Genomic DNA, 20539 nt, shown 5'->3' with positions numbered 1-20539 from the left:
ATTAGTCATCGATTAGTCGACTAATCGTGGCAGCCCTAGTCAGAATGAGGATAATGCAAACAAGTTTTCTCAGATATTGGTACGGACATGTCGCTACTGTCCATATGTAAACCAACATCCTAGAGATAACAGCACACACACACATTTTGGACAGTCTCTTCTGGAAGGCATTCACAGTGTTGCACTAGTTGTGTAAAGATAAAAAACAGATCCAGCAAGAGAAGTTTAATCCCATTTTTCACACCTCTACACACCTGGCTGATCGCTGAATAAACTGGGTTGGCTTTACAGCTTCACATAAAGCTACAGAACTGATATGACCCCATGACCCTCCACGAAGACCAACACGTTGGCTGTAGGTGCTGTTTGAAGTTAAAACACATGGGGGCAGTGTTGGCCTGTCAAACTAATCCCTCACTAATGGGGATATCCCTCCCCTACTGCGCTCCCTCTGCCAAAACAGAGGATTATGTCCCCTCTCTGTTGCTCTTTCTTTTTCATGCAGCGTCCATTGTTTTCTCCTCTTTTGTATTCTTCACAGAGCACAAGATCATAAACTCGTTTACAGGCAACCTACCCCTTTGCAAACCTGCCTCACCACCAGCTAGGCCTTTTCTCTGAGGAATGTCTCATCATCTACAACATCTGGTGTTGGTATAACTCTGTATTAGCTCAGGCTGATCCCATGCCTGCTGTGGGTTGGTTACAGGTTTGCTCAGCTTGGCATCTTGGCAGTTCTGAGCCTGTGGGTCAGATTGCTTCCTGCTCATTTCACTCCCTGTGCTCAGACCAAGCTCAAAGTCTTCCCGGAGCACAGCTGAAGTGTGTCATGTAAAGCACTGGACAAGCTACGCTAATATAAAAAGGATCTGTTGTGTTAGAGAGAACCAGACGAAGGCTCTCTCTAAAGAACACAGCTCAAACTGGCATGCAGAGATTATCTCCCCACTCCTTACTTTAATGTATTACTGTGCCAATACTTCTTTTGAAGTTAGCCAATATACAAAACACGTTTCTAAAAGGGGAAGCACCAAGTGTTGGCAGCATTAGCAAGAGGCATTAGCAAATATCCAAACACTTTGGCAATAAGAATCACATCTTATGGTTATATTTACTTCAGCTGTCAGCCAGAAACCTGTTTGCCTGATATTCAGACAGAACTGTCAACTCCAACTTGGTGGAGTGGGCGGATTCAAAGGTCTGGACCTCAGCAAGACACCTGTCAGAAAAAGCATAATGTAGAAGCAGGGTGCTGCTTTGAAATACAGTGAAAATATTGTGAGATATTGCAACTTTACTGACTAACCTCAGGCTACGGTGCTGTTAGCTGCTGGCCGTATGTGCTCTCAGCACAATTTAACTTAAGTGTACATACAGTAGCTGAGCCTGACTAACACTGAATCTGGACTTTCTTTTTTAACATTTTGACTGGAGCTTGACTGGTAAATCAGAGAAGCCGATGCCAGCTTATTTATTGGTGTATATGTCACCCTATAAGCAAGAAGAAATTGCTGCACAGAAGTGTCAGACTAGGCTTGAGGGCATTTAAAAACAGAGAGCACTAACATGTTGTGATGTTGTTTCAACTGTAAAATGTCAGACTCAGTAAGTGTAATGGTCACAACTCTTCAAAAAAAGAAGCTAGAGGCTCAGTATCAAGATTGTTTGTTCATGTTATGTGTTTTATTTTGAAGATTTTTGAATCAGTCGCCATTTGTTATCCGATTCTCAACTTTGGTTCAGTGGAGCTATAATATTCATAGTCATAACTTTGATAGGGATTTTTCAAAAATGTGGTTATTAAAGAATTGTGACCATGATATGTATTGAGCAGCACATTTTATAGTTGAAAAATATAAAGTTTTTTTGTCTGGGGTGGACAAACTATGACAAGACAACAGTTTCTTTATCATCTCAGCCATATCCTCGTCTTGAACCAGCAAATTTAGTTGCATGTCACGCCTCACCACTCTCTCACATGGTTTCCTGTCAACCCTCTTCTCTCCACTCTCAGATAAAGACACTAAATGCCCCCAAAAAATCCAAATTAAAATTAAATCATTTAAATCAAGAGGCCTATATTTGGGACAGGCCTTTAATTCCTTTCACACAATACTGTTGCTCAGCAAAGATTTAAGAAAGATTTAAACCAGTATGAATATTACTTGTTACTTGTTTTAAAATTAAGCTTCATATAATATAACCAATTATGAATCTTTCATTTGATCAAGCTCTGACAGACAGTAACTTACGGCACTTGAGCATACCGACACAACACCACTTTATCCTGTTAAAACAATTCTCACAACTTGAATACATTTTTATGAAAAACTCTTTTGAGTCTTTTGATCTGAGGACCCTTACGGACTTAAGGAATATGGATAACTTACAAAGTAACCGAAGAATGGACACATAATTTGAGGTAACCAGCCAGTTTTATACATCTGAAGAACTTATATAAAAATGAACTGCTTGGCAACCAGACCAGGAGTGTAATTGAGACAGGAGTTTGTTTGTCAAAATGTGTAGCCACAGTGGGATAGTAAAAGGGGCTGGGTGTTAAATTAGGACTAAGCTTTTAATTGAAGCTTTAGGGTATCTAGCTGACATTCAGTTTACTTGTGATTAGCTAACATGGACTGAAAGTATCAATGCTCAGTCAGGCTCTAGTTAGTACACAGTGACCCACATAGTGATGGTAATCGAGAAACGGTTCCAGTTGAGAACCAGCTCCAAATTGGAATCGCTGTCTGAGTTATATGCATCGGAGCTTATCATATTCCTTTATCGATGCTTGCATGTTTTTCTGATAGTTGCATATTACAAAACAATGACCCAGAACTCACGTGTCGACACTGCTGGAAACTTGCAACAAGAAGGATGAAAGCATCGCTTCATTTCACAAAGTTAGATGAAAGCAGTGCTGCTTCTAATGTCTGTAAAATGCTCATTTAAAGTAAGGCTGAAATCACCAGCAATATGCTGCAACATCTGTCTGCTCATTATGGGCTTAAATTCCAGGAATGCCATGTATTTGACACCATAGACACGAGTGCCACTGCTTCCTAACTGAGCAGCATGTCCATTACTGAGGTTATATATCCTGTTATAATAACATTAGCGCCATGCAGACAGGCTTAGCACATTTTTCCTTTGACTACGAGAACAATTAAACAGAAGAGCTTTTGCACACTGGAGTCACATGCGTGCCTTTTTTCTGCTCTGTTACTTTACTGTGTTCAGATTCAGATGATAAAACAGTTGTTGAAGCTGAAAACCCGTGAAGACCTACTTTTTTTTTTTTCCCAACGCAGGAAATTGTTCAGGAATCGATAAAGAATCGGACCAATAAGCAGAATTGGTATCAATAAAATCTTAACTCCCATCCATAGAGCCAGGGAAACATGCTTTTATAATTCTCTTACACAATTTTGTGCCTCTGTAAATCAAAGTTACATGCACCATAAATTGTACCAATAGGCCGTACTCCCAGTGGTTTCAACATTGCTGTGGTATCATTCCAGATCAGTGCTTTTTAGACATCATGGTTTGAGATAATGAATCATGAAATTATGTTCTGCCACTTACACAAGAACAGCCACTGTGTCCTCTGTCTCTATTGAAGCACACACTGAAGTCCTGCCAAAGTTACAGATGGGACGGGGACTTCCCGGAGGCTGACAGGGGCAGTGTGTATGAGCACGATGACATCCTTGTCTGCTCATCTCGAGCCTCATTCCCCTTAATTATTTATCTCAAAGGAGCATGAGAGTCAGACAGCGGTTATGCAAGGATTTTAGCTCCCTTCACTTCTCAACTGTGATAAATTCAGTGAACCACTTGACATTCGTAACAAACAGCCTGCAGAGTCGCACTGCCCAGAGGCTGTGCTCACTGCTGCTGACCACCATTCACACAACACACTGGAGCCATGTGCTTCGTTCCTGTGCAGCCATTAACACAAGACAACACAGTGCTGTGATGTGATTCTCTGCTTAATGCGCTGTTCCTGTGAGAAGAATCTTTGTGTAGGAGTATATATACATATAATATGTTAATATCATGTAACTGAACTAGGGAAACTCACAAGTAAATCACGAGGATCCAGTAAATTGGTAAAACGTATGAAATGAAGTGGCCTTGAGGGGGGTGATAGGACCCTGATTGTGGATTCAGAACCAAAGCTTTTAAGGAGCAAATTGTTAATATCGTAATTTCCTGATAACAGGCACGCTGTGTTCTGACTGTTCTTTGTAAACTTTTATCTTGTCCTTGTGCTTTTGATTAAAAGATGCACACAGGATTTTAGTACTCTGCCCACACGAAGGCAATGAATGTTGTTGACAGAATAATGAATGTTTTAATGGCAGGATATTGGTTCTGTAAAGCTTTCTCATTCAATTTTGTCAGTATGTACAGGCATAAATGTCCCAATTTCCCCTCTCTCATCCTCTGTCCAGTAGAAAATATGATAAGCAAGACTGGCCACAAAAGTCAAAAAAGGGAAATTTTACTTTGCACTGACGGCTCTTCAAAAAGCAGCACAACTTGCCAACAATTGTCAAGCGTGTCCAACCTCTCAAGTCAACTTTGTGCAGCTAGTTTTATCTGTGTGCTAAAAATATTATTTGGCCAAATACACTAAGTGCAATGTATCAGAAGTATAGATAATAGAAATGGATTTATTTAATCACTGGATAAGTAATGCTGTTGGGCTACTGTTCGTCAATATGTCCAATAATCTGTGATCTTTGAAAAATCTGGGTTGGAGGAGGGAGGGGTGGGGAGTGCCTGGAAACAGCATGAAGTAATTGTCTGTAAGCAACTTAATTTTAACCTTGCACTCAATATTAAGTCCATATCTGTGTTTAAAACAATCAGCATGTGTTTCTCACAGGTTGACAAACATTTTCTCCTCCTGATACAGATTTTGCGTGAATCCCTAAAAGGTTTTACAAGGTTTTGAATCAATGAATCTAAAAATTAAGGCCTTTACTGGTATCAAAAATCAGTCTTTCAAAGTCATAAAAATGCTAAGACACGGGAAGTAGGATTTACATTTTTTTCTTTTTCCCAACATTGCATCGTAAAATCTCAAAATGATTGGTATAATTTTTTAAATAATTTGCTGAATGGCTTTGGCATTAACGTCACAAAGATCAGGATAGCAAAACCACTCATTGTATTTTTTGGCCAGGGATGCGCCGAGCCGAGGATCCGCTGTCTGCTAGCTAGCTGTCACTGAACCCTGGATGTCATGAGGAAGTTAGACTCACAAGTCAGTCTTTAGACGCTTTGCTTAACTAAAGACTGATGACTTTCTCCCTGATTTTGTGTTTAGATGGGCGGATACAATTTCAGAGTTTAAAAAACTCCCTACGTTGCAGAACCAATAGTAAATCTGCAGGGCGGTCCTTTGGTGGCTCGCTGAACTCTTGTGCTTGTAAACAAAGTCCCACTAGAAACACGTGTAGCGGTACAAAATGGCTCAGCCGTGCTCGTAGAAAACGCCTCCAAAGTTTGTGGATATTTGTCGCGTTTGCGGCAACACATTCTCGCCAACTAAAAGAAACAAACATCTTTTACAAGGCCATGACTCATCCGGCCGGCTGGACTATAGAGGGAATCGCCTTGTAAACAACAAGGCGATTCCCTCTATAGTCCGGGTAGAAAACAATGTTTGAACAAACATTACTATTTCTGTGTGCACGTTTAGCTGGGCTAATCGTTAGCTGTTAGCCGTGTCTGTAATAGGTAATAACTCATTAAACGGTCCGTGAAAAAAATATCTTTTCCAGCGGATATCTTAGTTACAACATGGTTGAGCTAGCAAAGCAGTTTTGTGTTGCTATGTGTGGTATTTATTCAGTTTTGGGAAATCACGATGTCTAGAAAGCATCAGTGGCTGCAGCTGACAGGGACAGCTAACAGCAGCAGCAAAGCTAACATCAGGACGTCATCTGTTAAAAGCCTCCCGTTGTCGGATATGACATGAAACTACTCCAGTTAGCTCAATTATGTTGTAACTAAGACAATATTTTCTTCACGGATGAGCACACATTTGATAAAACGGAGTTTAATCTCTTGGCATCCATTTTCAAGCTCTCTGTTTGTTTCCTTGCGGACGAGAAAAGGGGGAGCGCACATTTCCGAGTAGGCGTGTCCTTTTCAAAAATGCAAGAGGTGTTGCTTTGTTGCCGGCCGTTTTCGCCGGTGTGTTAAACACACTTTAGAAAGGAGTGTCCCCAGACTATCAGAAGGCGGAGATCTCTGATTGTCTGTTGGCGAGACTATGAGGAAGTACAAAATTGGCTATTTAAGATTGTATGGCATGGCTGAAACCAGTATGAGGCAATGTGTACGAACCTCTGTGTATTTTATGCAAAATGTTGGATAGAAATCAAGGCAATTAAATCCCAAATGCTGGGTGAGAAACAAATTTGGCAACAAATTTCGGGTATTTCCCGGTTTTCTTCCAGCCTTGTCTCCATCGCAACATAAAAACATCATGTATATGTTGTTGGTTTAGATTCTCATCCAGGTCATGGTAATCCTAAGTGTTATATCATAGGCAACTCGACTCGGTTGAGGACTGAAGAAGCCTCTTGAATGATGATGAAACATCGTCAAGAAACTCAATCAAGTCCAACTGGAATGACCATTGGTAAACAGAGGTGACCTATGGCACCATTTATCACCCACTTACAATGCAGTCTTGGGATCCCTTCCCTGACGATGTAACACCTATTCTCAACTGGACCCATCTAACCCTAACGACACACAGGATGTCACTCACATTGTGACCTTAACAACTCTGTAAGGGTTCACACCCACACAGAGTTTAAAGCCGACAACTCTGCACCTTCTCTTTAGAACTGAAGAAGCTTCTTGGATGAGAGGTGAAACGTCTTCAGGAAACTCAAGCAAGTCCAGTTGCCTACAATATAGCACTTATGATTACCATGACCTGGATGACTGAGCATCTTCACTGACACTGCCTACGATATAGCACTTAGGATCATCAAGTGATGTTAGAGTCCTAAATCTAATTTGCCTTAAGCTGTAGGAACCCTGTGGTAAAGGGTGGGTCTTTAACTTGTTCCTCACAAACCACAGGACCTAAGTATAATAGTAACTAGTACTTAGGCTCTGAAACCTTTAAAACAACAGAGCTTCAACAGAGCTCCAATTGCATGTTCAAACATCTCAGTTTCTGAGGCTGGTTAGTGGGTGAACTCGTCTGGTTCTGGTCCCTTTGACTAGCTGTTAATATCCCATTATATTTAAGAAAATCTAATTTTTATTTTAATGTGAATCAAAGCTACTCACATTAAGTTTCCCCTGCACCAGTCTTTATATGTCTATCACTATATTTGCTGATGTCCTGTATTTTAATTATCGCCCAACTTACCCATTAAATTTAAACTACCCTCAAAAGACGCACGGTAAAAGTCTTTTGTATCAACATGTCAAATGTTGAGCAAATCACACTCTGTTAGAAAAATATGTCAAGCCAATTTTAAAAGAACTTTTTACATTATTTATTGTGGCCAGTTGGGGAAAGCAGTAAACTTGGTTTAGCTGAGTTGTCTCCATGAATTGTTAATGGGAAGCCTTACAAAATAGTTTATAAAATATACAAGAATCTTCCAGAAATACGCATGCTATAAGAGGTGGAGTTAGGTTTGTCTGACCTCGGTTTATTTTCTCAAAATCATTATTGTTAATCCTGTTTTATCAGTGTCATGTTGTGCACAATCTGTCCCGTAACTTAACTTAGTTGTACTTGTGGTTTGTCTCTAACTGGTTGCGACTGACAGTCGGTTTATCGTAATGAAAACACTAATTATTTGCTTTTGGTTTAAAGTTTTACTCAGTTTATAGAAACATGGAAATAAGACGCCCCCTGTAGTGTTAACTCGTGTAGTGTTTCCAAGGAGTCCTTAAAGGAGTGAGGATTATTTATCAGGCCTTAAGCAATATCACTCCTAATACCCACAGCAGCGATTTATGTCCCATTACATCACATTACGAACAGCAGTCCAGGACGGTAACAACAGAGGGCTTTTCTTAATCTGCCAGGGGTCATTAAATGATGTTTGCCCATCGAGGCACACGGACCTGATTTATAATACGACCGCAGCCATATTGTCCAGCTTTTATCTGAAGCCTCTAACGTACACACTTACTGATGTCAGGCTTAACTGGAAAAGGCCAGATTCTCTCGTCCAAAACCAACACATGTATTTTTTTTCCTTCCGCAGGAAAGCTTTAATGATAATCAGTGATTACTACATTAAAAAAAAAATCCTCTTTCAGTAATCTGTAGAGATGTCTGCTGGTCATGATCAGAGCAGAGGCCACTGCCACACAGCTGTCGTGTGATTTAAAGCTCAGAGGAGGAGTGCTGAGAGGCAGGAGACTTGGTGTTTAATGGATTGGGGTTGTGGATCAGTAAGACTGTCTGACCATCATATGATGCATCAGTCAAAACCTTTAAAGTGATGTAAGGCTAAACACTTGTTTATCCTTATATCTGTTTTCCTTAACACACCATGGTTCTCTTGACTTGCTGAGGACAGTAGAATCTTTATGTGAGAGGTCGCAGGCAGGTGGTTGTGCTTTAGTGGACTGGAAGTTAGTGTCAGTCTTTTGAACAGTACCTCCGTGTAAGACTGGTCGTTTTTGGTTTGCTGATTTCCAAGGACACACAAAAAGGACTGAACAGGTTTAAAGTCATTGTCAGTGAGATATTTCATCTAAAAGAATATTCCCACGGACCCCAACGTTTAGCATATATCACAACTCACAACACTCATTCACGAAATTAGAAATGCCACATCAGTGGGTTACTGTACCGTGATGATGGTTTGCAGAAGCATGTCATGAATTAGTGGTATGGGTGCTATAAATAGCCACAGCTGCCATTAGTGACAGCTGGTCTGGTGCTGTCGGAGAACCTGCACCTTTTCTGTTGGTAAAATTGCACTTTCTTTGCTGAATTTCTTAGTGACAGTAAGTTGTGGAGCAGGCACGACTATCAATATCCAAACGATTGTTTAAGGGCGTTTCAGCATCAATTTATGGCTCACTGTGGGAGTGGAAATGAGGCTTGTGCACCTGCGCCCAGCTCCACAATTGAGATTTATGAAACAGTATCGGGGATAGGCACGGCTTTAGAATGCATATTGCTGTCTTTGTAGATTCACGACTAAAACAGTATATATGCACAGAGTTTAATGCATCTGGCTCCAGGTGGTTCTGTGTGGAAAAATGTCCCATTCACCTCTGATTCCTCTCACAGCCTCCTGCAGTAAAGGGCTTATTGATACTGACAGAATATGTTAATATAATGTAAATGTTATTTAGTGCAGTCATTTTTATGAGGGGGATGAGCACTGATGCTAAAAAGGATTTGAAAAAGAACGTGCCTTACAACATAAACCTCAGACAGCATGTACCAGTAGTCTCATAAAATGATATCTTTAGTAGTCCCATATATCTCCCAGCTCTACTACAGTTATTGTACTGACATGATTCCTCTGTGTTGATCTGCAGGTGCTGTTCCATGACGTGGTGGCTCTCACACAGAAGCTGTTCCCAATCGTGGAGGCCATGCAGAAGCACTTCAGTGCCGGCTCTGGGGCTTACTACAGCGACGCCATCTTCTTCCTGTCTGTTGCCATGCATCACATCATGCCTGAAAGTAAGGAAGGCACATGTTGTCACAGATCTTTGTCACAGACTTATCTTTAGATGTTATTAATACCATAAATAGGTGTTGGTAAATGCTGTAATCTCTTACCCTGAGTGGAAACTATCCATGTAGATAGGTGTAGTTTTATTTGCAGTGGTTTTGAGTTCCTAGCTCTGGACATTTCCAGAAAGTGTCCCATAGATGTCAAGCTGATGTACAGCATTTTGGGTGTTTCAACAGTTAAAGTATGTCCAGACATTATTGATGTGAACAAACCTTTAACAGAAAACAATAAAAACTTAGATTTGATTGATGGGTAGTATTTTCCTGTGTATTAAAATCCTGTCATTCAACATGAAAAGTGACAGCAGGTTGCAATATGTACCTGTCACATGTGGATCAAGAATTGTGCCATAAAGTTTTAACATGTCACTTTCTGTGAGGATGAAATTGTACACAGCATACACCAGAATTTCATTTGGGCAAATAACGAAAATCTTCAGGGTTTCAGTTTTTAAAATAAGCTGTTGACTAAGAAAGAGCCCACGCATCACATCTAAGAAAATCTCTCTCTCTCTCTCTCTTTTTTTTTTTTTTTTACATAAACATTGTGTGTTACTGCAGACCATATTTTAAATTCACTCAGCTGCTCACTCTCCTATCCTGGCACAGCAGGTGCACAGCTGGAAAAGGCAGTATGGGCAGGTATCTAACAGACACGTGGCAGGCTGCAGGGGCCCCGGGGAGTGAGGAAGGGAGGATGTGTTTTGTCGCCGCTGCCCACATTAGTGCCCCCTGTGTTGGTGTTGACCGATGGCAGCACTCCCCTCTGTTGTGCTTCACTTCAGTGGACGTGCAGCATGGGGCATCACTCCACAAATGAACCAAACTGGGCTCTGGATCAAAAGTCACCTGAGCCACACATATGAAACCTTGAGTTTCCGTCTTACAGACAGCAGGGCATCGTCCTATTTTAAGTTTTGAAAGTGTAACTGGGAGTGCACAGAGGATACAATGTGAACACTTTAGATCACACGTTTATTTAAAGTTGTGATTTAGGCATAATAATTAAAATATATAAAGGGATAGTGCACCTAAAAATGAAAATGTCACGTGAGACCGTGAGACACGGGCACCATGTTCATGTGTGTTCATGTGTGTTCATGTGCTTTTGCTGGTCTCGCACTTGCGCACACGCACACGCACACGTGAGCGCGGTGCACAGAGAGGCAGTTAGAGCTACAGGCTACAATGAGGCTAAAAACAGAGTTCAAATGAAGTTTTTCCAAACAACTTTTTATGTCGGGGCTTCAGGACACTTGGATCACTACGGACGAGCAGTATGGAGATATTTTGTGGTTTCAATTTTGTGTTTTTGGACGTTTGAATGTGGGGCACGGTAAGCCTCCATTAGGTGGAGTTGTGTTGCTACCCCCTCTCCCCTTAGATCTCCAGAAGTGTTGTGAGGACTCTAAAACTTCACCTGAGCCTCCATCGGCATATGGTGAGCAGATAATGGCTGAATTTTCATTTTTGGGTGCACTATCCCTTTAATAGGGGTTGACATTCAGCCGCAATAGCCGGAGGCATTATGTTTTCAGGCTGTTCATCGTCTGTCCGTTCCAGTCCGTCTGTCCGTATTTCAAGAATCCCTTCAGGAATTTTCTTCAAATTTGGCGCAAACGTCCCCTTGGACTCAACGATGAACTGATACAATTTTGGTGGTCAAAGTCAATGTGACCTTGCATTTGTGTCATTCTCATGAATGCAATATCTCAAGAACACCTTAAAGAAATTTCTTCAAATTTGGCACAAACGTTCACTTGGACTCAAAATAAAGTGATAATAATTTGGTGGTCGACAGTCACAGGTCAAGGTCAGTTTGACCTTGCATCCATCTCATTCTCATGAACGCAATATCTCGAGAACACCTTAAGGGAATTTCTTCAAATTTGGCACAAACCTTCACTTGGACTCAAAAATAAGCTGATTAGAATTTGGAGGTTGAAGGTCAAAGATCAGAGTTAGTGTGACCTCACCAAACATGTTTTTGGCCATAACTCAAGAATTCTTACGCTAAATCTGACAAAATTTCACATAAATATCTAATAGGATATAACAATGAAGTGATGACATTTTATATCCAAAAGGTCAAAGGTCAGCTTCACTGTGGCATCATAGTGTTTTGCAAAAACACCATCAACGTCATAACTCAGGAACAGAAGGGGAGACATTTGGTCAGATACTGAATTGGTGATACTAATCTCGGGTGTCGACCTTGAAAATGTGCTGATTGTATAGATCATCTGTGCTGCGGGGTTGAGGATGTGTGTGAAGCATTCATGTTTTCACAGTCATGGAAGGACTGCAAGTGAAACTCTGACTGGCGTGCGGAGGCAAAGAGCCGCGGGGTGGTAATTCTAGTTATGAACAGAGGATGTAGTGATGTGTTTTTCACTCTGAGGCTGAGAGTATTTCAGCAGTTACATGCATTAAATAATTTTTATGAACACCACAGCAGAGGGAATCGGTCATCTGCGTGAGCTGGAGGCTGAATTTCTTCATTTTTTAGCTTTCCATCAAAGAAAGATGTAGCATATCCAATATTTGAAGGCTTGACAGCTCCTGTGGTCAAATTCAGGTTTTCTTTAAGGTACACATCAAAGTGTGCTATTTACATTACTCAGGGAAGCAGGATATCACTTAAAGGGCAGAAGAGGAAAAACAGAAATGTCTTAAGGCAAAACAGGATGATCAATAAAAGATTGTGCTGGGGGGGGGGTGTGAATGTTTGATTGTGTAGTTTTCACTCAGCCGTCAGCTCTGTGGTGAAGCACAAAGTTGTTTTGACTGGATTTTAAGCATTTTGCCAAGTGAAGCATTGGGTGTTTTGTATGACAAGCGTTTTTTTGTTGTTGTCCCGAGCATCCCCTTGCATGAGCTGGAGGTGCACATCTGATGCTGTCTCACGTTGTGTTCCTGAAATGCTTATTGATCAGCCACATGTGCCACCCGGCTGCTTTGTGTCCAAGTGGTCACACATGTCTATTTAAAGAATCCTTTTATCTCTAAAGGGCATAATGTGGTTGTCTTAGCAGAGAGAGAGTGGGGGTACTGTTTTCCCAAAACTCTCTTCATTCAGCGAGCTGCACGGCGGACACACAACATCATTTATGATTAAAGACACAGTGAAACAAACGTGATATCCATAAATAAAAGTAGCAGCTGCAAGTGGGAGGGCTGGAAATTTAACATCCTCCAACAACTTGTGAAGTGGGAGCTGTTGTGATTTCAGCGAGTTTAATTTGGTTGTCAAAAGAGAAGGAAGAAATAGAGGAAATTGTCAGCACTTTGGGTTCAGTGTTCAGCAAGCCACACAGCCAGAACAGGATAAATGGGAAATTGAAAGGTTTAAGATAAATGATGAGCTAAATTGAGGTGATCAGACAGTAACTGTTGCACAAAACCACCACACTACTGTGCTTTCAATAACAGCAGTTAAACACAAAAATACATCACAATATCTTTGCTAAGAGAAGACATTTATATATATACATGTGATATACTGTATGTGTGACAGTGTTAAAATCAGTCAGTAGGCTTAAAAAGAGGACTCTATTGTCACACCATCTGTCCTTGGAGGATGAAAATAAAATTGCACAATGGAAACCTGTTGCATTAATGATAAGGTTCCTAAGAAACACTGTTTTTGTTCGAGGAGAGGTGTTCCATGTTTTGTTTCCCCTCCAGAGGTGTCAACATGCTGCGACTTGAGTCTTTCCTACAAGCTCGACCTCTGTTTTCCACCTCAGGTAGAAGTGGCACCGCTGATGTGTGAATTGCTTTGCTGAAGTGAGAAAGATGGTAGCTGGGAGCGAGGTAGTACCTTTTCTACTGGGTGTCACACAGAGCTAAAATTACACAGCAGATGGGTGTCAAAAATGCTGATTTATTGCAATAGTGTTTCAGGTTCCATCTTTATTTGCCTCTTGACAGCCATCTGTTTCACCTCTCATCAGTGCCTGGTGAAAATTCCAAAATGAAGCAGCAGAAATGTACTTTAACTTTAATAATCTCCAGTTCAAACACACAGTGTATCGCCTTTCTTAAACACTAAGGTTCAGTGTCTTTAGCAGACATCCCTGCTATCATCAGGGACGTCAATCAGACCTCCTGTCCTGTTTCTCCTGAGCTGATAACACATAGCTAATAACTCTTCCCACTATCTTTAATGATATTAAAAAACAGACCAGGGTTGAATTTGAGTGGGATTGTGGAGTGGATAGCACTGAATCTAAATTTAAATGTCCCAACTTCCTCTGACTAGCAATGAGAGTCATTGTCCCTTACTGATTGACTGCTGAAATGTTGAAATTAGGGTTTGATATAGGCTTGGGTGGTGTCATGGTATTACGGTTTACCAAGTCAACAAGACTAGCCAGCATGTTTTCAGAATTTTCACTAAAGCAATGTAGGACTGGGCGATCTGCAGTGTCAGGGATGCGTGTCATTGTACATGCCCATTTTTCACTGCAAAGTTTGTGCTGAGGTGAGGAGGAATTTAAAGTAGTGTGGACATAATGAAAAGAGGGGAAATGGGGAAGTGAAGAGCAAAGCGGCATTGAAGCTGAAGAAAAGCTTGTGTTATGCTCAAAAATGGACGAAATTGTGGATAAAAAAGGTTACACTACGTCAATAATTTGTAAGTGGTTTGGCTAGGTGAAAGGTGATGACGCACGGACAAAGACGGTCTGCAAAATATGTCCTCGGTTGGTGCCAACCAGGACGGGAAACGCAACAAACCTTTTCCATCACCTGAAAAGGTGGCATGACAGCGACAACACTGAGAGCATGAACATCCGATCTATAGTGTCCTCTTTTGCCGCTGTAACCCCGTATATGAGAAGCGATCGAAAAGAAGCAGAGATATAACAGATGCAGTGTCATACTCTCTAGCCAAAGACATGATGCCAATAGCACTGAGGAGAAAGACGAGTTCAAGAAATTAAAGTGCTAGACTGCAGGTACGAGCTCCCAGGCAGGAAATATTTTTCTTAAACTGCTCTGCCCCAGCTTTATGACGAGTGCCGTGGGAAGCTGGAAAATCATATGGCATCTTTCGGTGTCAGATCAGGATACTTTTCAAACTTGCAGCATTACCAAATTATATATTGTGATAAATATTGATATCGATCCAAACAGGGAAAATTATCGTGTTAATACTTTTTGCCATATCGCCCAGTCCTAGCACAACGCCATCACACTGGAAAAAGTCAAAACTTGGGTTGCAGTCCAGCAAAAGTAGTGCTGCCTGCTCTTGTCATTTAAAATATTTATTATCATGTCGACCACTTTGAAAAAAGAAAATAGATAAAATATCAGAAAATCAATTTGAAATTAAGAGTGATTTTCAAAATTTTCAAAATGCATTTATTTAAAGACAAACTCATGACCTGAAGCTTTTTTGTGTTTTTGTCTTCATATAAAATCATTATATAACTAGTGCTCGTGACCACTCTGTTTACTACAAACAGCAGAAGACAGTTCTTGCAGCAGGAAACACATCAACTTGCATACATAATGAGTGTGAAAATGAATTTCAAGTGATCTCCTGCTTTGAAAAAGCCGGGGTGTTTTCCAGAGAACGCTGGTAAATGCAGACAACAAGGACCCTTACGAACAGGCTGTAAGTGCTCACATCAAGACTGATATTAGGGCTTAATGAGGTTGACCCACTTTCTTCCTGGAAAAAAAAAAGAAAGTGATGTTAGATAACAGCGTCTCTGTTGTTTTTTTGCTGTGGCTGAGTTGAGGTTTACTCTGATCTGACCAGAGCCTCAGGCACGCTCTGAGCCACCCTAATAACGTTAGTCCTGCAATAAATTCTCAACACCAACGCACCTGGTCAAGATTGAATTTAACCCTCCATTTTTCTTCAAATCCATTTCGTTCTTCGTCCTTGCAAGACCTAATATTCAGCAGAGATCTGCCATTACTAATGTGTGAGTTTTCTTAATACTGCTGGGAGGAGATGAAGAGTAAATCCAGGTCAAAGTCAGTTGAAACAACTGACTGCCAGCAGTGAGACATAACTATATTTTCACCTCCAAATAGTCAATGAGTTATATATGTAACGAGCACTGGGGTACAGTGGTTAGCATTGTCAGCTCATAGCAAGAGGGCTCCTGGTTTGAACCCCAGGGTGGGGGAGCCCTTCTGTGCAGAGTTTGCATGTTCTCCCCGTGTCAGCGTGGGTTTTCTCCAGGTACTCCGGCTTCCTCCCACAATCCAAAGACATGCAGGTTAATTGGTGACTCTAAATTGCCCGTAGGTGTGAATGGTTGTCTGTTTCTATGTGTCAGCCCTGCGATAGTCTGGTGACCTGTCCAGGGTGTACCCCACCTCTCGCCCATGTCAGCTGGGATAGGCTCCAGCCCCCCACGACCCCCAACAGGATAAGCAGTTACGGAAAACGAATGAATGAATACATAACAGTTATATAATGTTATTATAGTAATAGAGACAATTATTTTATTATAATAATAATAGCTGACTGTATAACTGAAGAATAAACACATTCTCATTCCGACATCGTCACATGTTGACATTTTGGTCATGGACTTTCCATGTCCACATGCGACGTGCAAGGTACCCTGGGTGCATTGCTTGTTGACGTTCTGGGACAGTGTGTCAAGTTATCTTCTTTCAAGATACACTTCTATTTTCACAGGAACTTAAACGTTTACATACAGTGTCTTTCAAAATAAATGCACTATGTTGGTACAACTACGCGAATTGACATTTCTTTTCCTTCAACAACAAAAACGTGGTTAGTTTAGGAAAAAAGAACAGGGTTTGGCTTTAGAATCTTATGGGAAGCAAACACTGCTCTCTCAGGTGAAAGTCAGTGGTTGTTGGACCCATCCGCCGTCAAACTATAACGGCAACCGGCTGCATATTATGCCGATGTTAAAGGATGCTTTTTTTTCTTTGGTTTCTGACGCCACAAGTCAGTGCCCAAGCGTTGAATTTGGATGACTTCGGAGTGAGACTGGGCTCAAAAAATGTATACTGTAGCCCTCACCTCTAAAACATTGTTGCGTAATTGTGTGAGCAATTGAAATACACTTAAGTACTATACGGGATTAGTTTTACATAGGGATGTGGACTAATGTCAATTTACCACAGGATGTCTGTAATATAAATGTCCGATTCGCAGGGGACAAGAAATCTCTGGAATTCTACCAGAGACGGGAGTGGTAACACGGTTTGCGCCCTGGCATCACCTCCCTGTTGGCATGTGCATGCTACGTTGCTTCCTGTTAGCATCAGCTGAAGGATAATTATAATTAATGATTAGCCCAATATGAAATATTGCCCATGATCAGGATTGTGTGTACACAACGATTAGCAATATGGATTTATATTAGGCCTACCTAACACAACCAGAAGTCTCGTGGCTCTGAAAAGTGCTTTCTTCTCGACCTTTATGATTGGTCTCCCACGTAGGGCTATGCGATCATTAGAAGAATGTCCACTATCACAACTGCCGACAATACCGAATGCTTCTTCAAGCGCCTCCATCATCGAAAAAAACACGGAAAACTAGACGTAAACGCGGAAAAATGGTTGTAAACAGGACATGACGAAATATTTACATACATTTTAACAGAGGATTGCGTTCGCACGGGATTAATATTACCCGAGGTATTTTCTCCGGACCGTTTTACAGAAGGTAAAAGTCGCCGTAATTTTTACTGACATTATCCATAATGATTACAGACATGGCGCGTTCGGACGGGACTAAAATCCCTGGTAATAATTACTTTACCCCACGTCTCCACGTTAAACTAATCCCGTCCGAATAGGGCTTTACAGTTTAATAAGTAATGTGTTATATAGGTGCACACTGGCTGCAGTGAGGTTGTTGTACATGTGTTGACTTTAGGTAAACTCAGTAGTTCACCATAAGCTTTAAACTTTAGGGCAGTAATACAGCACAGAATAGCTGCCGTCAACACTGACCGACAGCACTATAGAAACACATTCATTTGGTTAGGAAGTCTTAATATCTCCTCCTTTCATTTCTGCTGAGAGCAAATGAAAGAAAATAAAGAGATGAGCGCGGTACGAGAGGAAATGAATAAGAGTAATGCCCCTTCTGTCTTTTCTTCCCGTCTTGTCACATCAGGCTCATACTTAGCTTTTGATAAACAAGGAAAGCTTTCAGGCCTGAAATACTAATACACTAATTGACAGTTATGGCAGACTCTGCCTTGAACAAATAATTATTTTCCTTTGATGCTTCTTTATATCATGAAATGGTTTTGCAATGGACATGTGGGGTTTTTTATCAATGGATTTTGTCACTGTGAGCATCAGTGCGACTTAAGGCACTTTAACTGATAAGCCCACAGGCCCTCTTTACCCTAAAACTAACAAATTTGAATGAAAACTAGTGAAAAAGTGTTTTTTGGTCCATAGTTTATGCTTCAGTTGCTGTCAACAAGTCAGATATGCCTTTTGTTATCTGCAGACTATCAAATCAAACAGGTGGCATTACAACCAGATTCTTTCATTGTGTTAAAACATCACGAGAAAATCCTGGAATCGAAGGTTTCTGCAAACCATGGATACATTACATTTGCACATTATTATGTAGCTGACACATTAAAACTTAATATTTCAGCAGCGCTATGGTTAATGTGTGTTTAGGTTTAGGGACAAAAATCACTTGGTTGTTGTAAGGGAAAGATCGTGTGTTGGCTCACAATACCATGTTGAGGGCCACAATTCCGTCAGGAAAAGCAGTAATATCTCGGTAAAAAAAACAAAAAAACAAACAAAAAGATTTTCAGGCCACTATACCGAGCGGAAAAGTAGCTATGTGTCAGTAAAAAAATGCCTTTTGTGCCTAAACAGACACTGGAAGGGGCGCCACTAGCTCACCTGGTAGAACAGGCGCCCAGTGTACAATGACTTAATCACAACCTTTTTTCTGTTCGTCTCGGACAGTGTTTTTTTTTTAGCTTGGCAGGCATCTCGTTTAGGGGATGGGTTTATATTACTTCACAAACATTGATATAATAGTAATTGATATAATGAGAGTGATGGCTTTAAGGCAGTGGTGCAAACACTAAATTTAGGATGAGAGAAAGTGGAGCAGGCATCACCAGAGTCCTGTAATACATTCAAATCACCTTTTTATTGAAATCCTAATGTGCTGTGATGAAACACTGCCCTACTTTCACCTTCACAGTCATGGATCTAACATCAAACCCACCACATCTCAGTGTTGTAACAACTTCAGGCCCTCTTCCTGTTATTCCCCCACTTGTTAAGCCCTGTTAGTACAAACAAACAGCGTTGACCACTCGGAGATTACTCATCCGAGCCCCTCTCTGTTGCCACAGTGCACGAAGGCATTGTGATGCCAGCTTCCTTGTTTGGAGAGCACAGAAAACAGGTCGCTGCTGTACTGCTGAGTCTTCTTTCCTTCTGTCACTTGTTTCAACAGAGGCCTCAAATATCTTTGCAGCACAAACTCCAGCTATGATTTCCCCATACTTACATGCACACCCTTTGTTTTGCATTTGAGCTGGCTTTGTGGAGGCCAAAGGTGTGATTTATTTTTCTTTCTAAAATTAAGTTTTCGTCTGTGATGTTTGGCCCCTTTGAGTACAATCCTGCATTCTATTTTTACCCCCACAGAATAGAGTGCCCCAGGAATGAGTCCCAAAGCCCAGAAATTAGTTGGCATTTTTGCACTCCCAGTTCCTTTGTCTCAAAGTCATAGGGCTTTTTTTTTTTTATGGATTTTTGGTAGAGATGTCCCAGTCAAGTTTTTTTTTTTTTTTTTTTGCCCCCAGTCCCGTTCCAAGTAATTTAATATTTTTCCTAGATAATACGGCTGCACAGTGCACACTCCAAGGACACTGAAGTTACTAAAATCAAATGTACCCTGCTTAAAAATTAAGGGAACACTTAATCATCACAGTATAACACAAAGTCAGTTAAACTTGAGGGATATCAACCTGTCCATTCAGGACACAAGTGATGTGAATCAGTTTCAGCGGCGTTGGTGCAAATAAAAGTGACGACAGGAGCAATGAAGAGGGAAATGCAAGACAACCCCCAGAACGGGAATAGTTTTACATGTGGTTGCCACAGACAGTTGCTCTCTCCTTATCCTTCCTGACTGATTCTTCTCTAGTTTTAGCCGCAGGAGCACTGCCAGAGGGCTTCACAATGACCTCCAGCTGGCTACTGGTGTGCATGTTTCTGACTAAACTGTCAAAAACAGACTCTATGAGGGTAACATGAGGGCCCGACTTCCTCTAGTGGGACCTGTGCTCACAGCCCAGCACCATGCAGCTTGATTGACATTAGCCAGAGAACACCAGACCACCATTGGCGCCTCGTTCTCTTCACAGATGAGAGCAAGTTCACACTGAGCACATGTTACAAGCGTGAAAGAGTCTGGAGACGGCGTGGTGAACATTATGCTGCCTGTAACATCATCCAGCATGACTGGTTTAGTGGTGGGTCAGTGATGGTCTGGGGAGGCATATTCTCACACAGGGTCTCACAGACCTCCATGTCATAGCCAGTGGTACCATGACTGCTGTTACGTAGCAGGATAAAATCCTCAGAGCATCCATACTGGATGTGATGGTGCAACAAAATTAAAAAATCACATTTTCCCTGTGTATTATAGTTCATGTTTGGTGCTGCTGTATATATAATCATCTGACACATTATAGACTAGCTGGCAGCTGGATCTCAACAAGACTTTGAAGAACTGAATCAGATCTGAAATCATGTTGAACTAAGCTCTGAAGG

At 41.2% G+C, this 20539-nt stretch overlaps 1 protein-coding gene across 7 annotated transcripts in view; it reads left to right on the top strand.

Annotated features, from left to right (window-relative positions):
• Positions 1 to 20539, top strand: part of xxylt1 (xyloside xylosyltransferase 1) — a 47131-nt gene that overhangs the window by 4032 nt on the left and 22560 nt on the right. For all 7 annotated transcript variants that reach the window (XM_050055337.1, XM_050055339.1, XM_050055338.1 and 4 more), the window contains one exon: positions 9559 to 9706. In XM_050055337.1, the coding sequence (XP_049911294.1) occupies positions 9559 to 9706 (148 nt within the window). The remainder of the gene's footprint in view (positions 1 to 9558; positions 9707 to 20539) is intronic.

This window comes from Epinephelus moara, chromosome 10 (genome assembly GCF_006386435.1).
Source record: "Epinephelus moara isolate mb chromosome 10, YSFRI_EMoa_1.0, whole genome shotgun sequence".
NCBI lineage: Eukaryota > Metazoa > Chordata > Actinopteri > Perciformes > Serranidae > Epinephelus > Epinephelus moara.
Note: the sequence above shows the minus strand (reverse complement) of the source record. Positions and strands in the feature narration are given on the sequence as shown.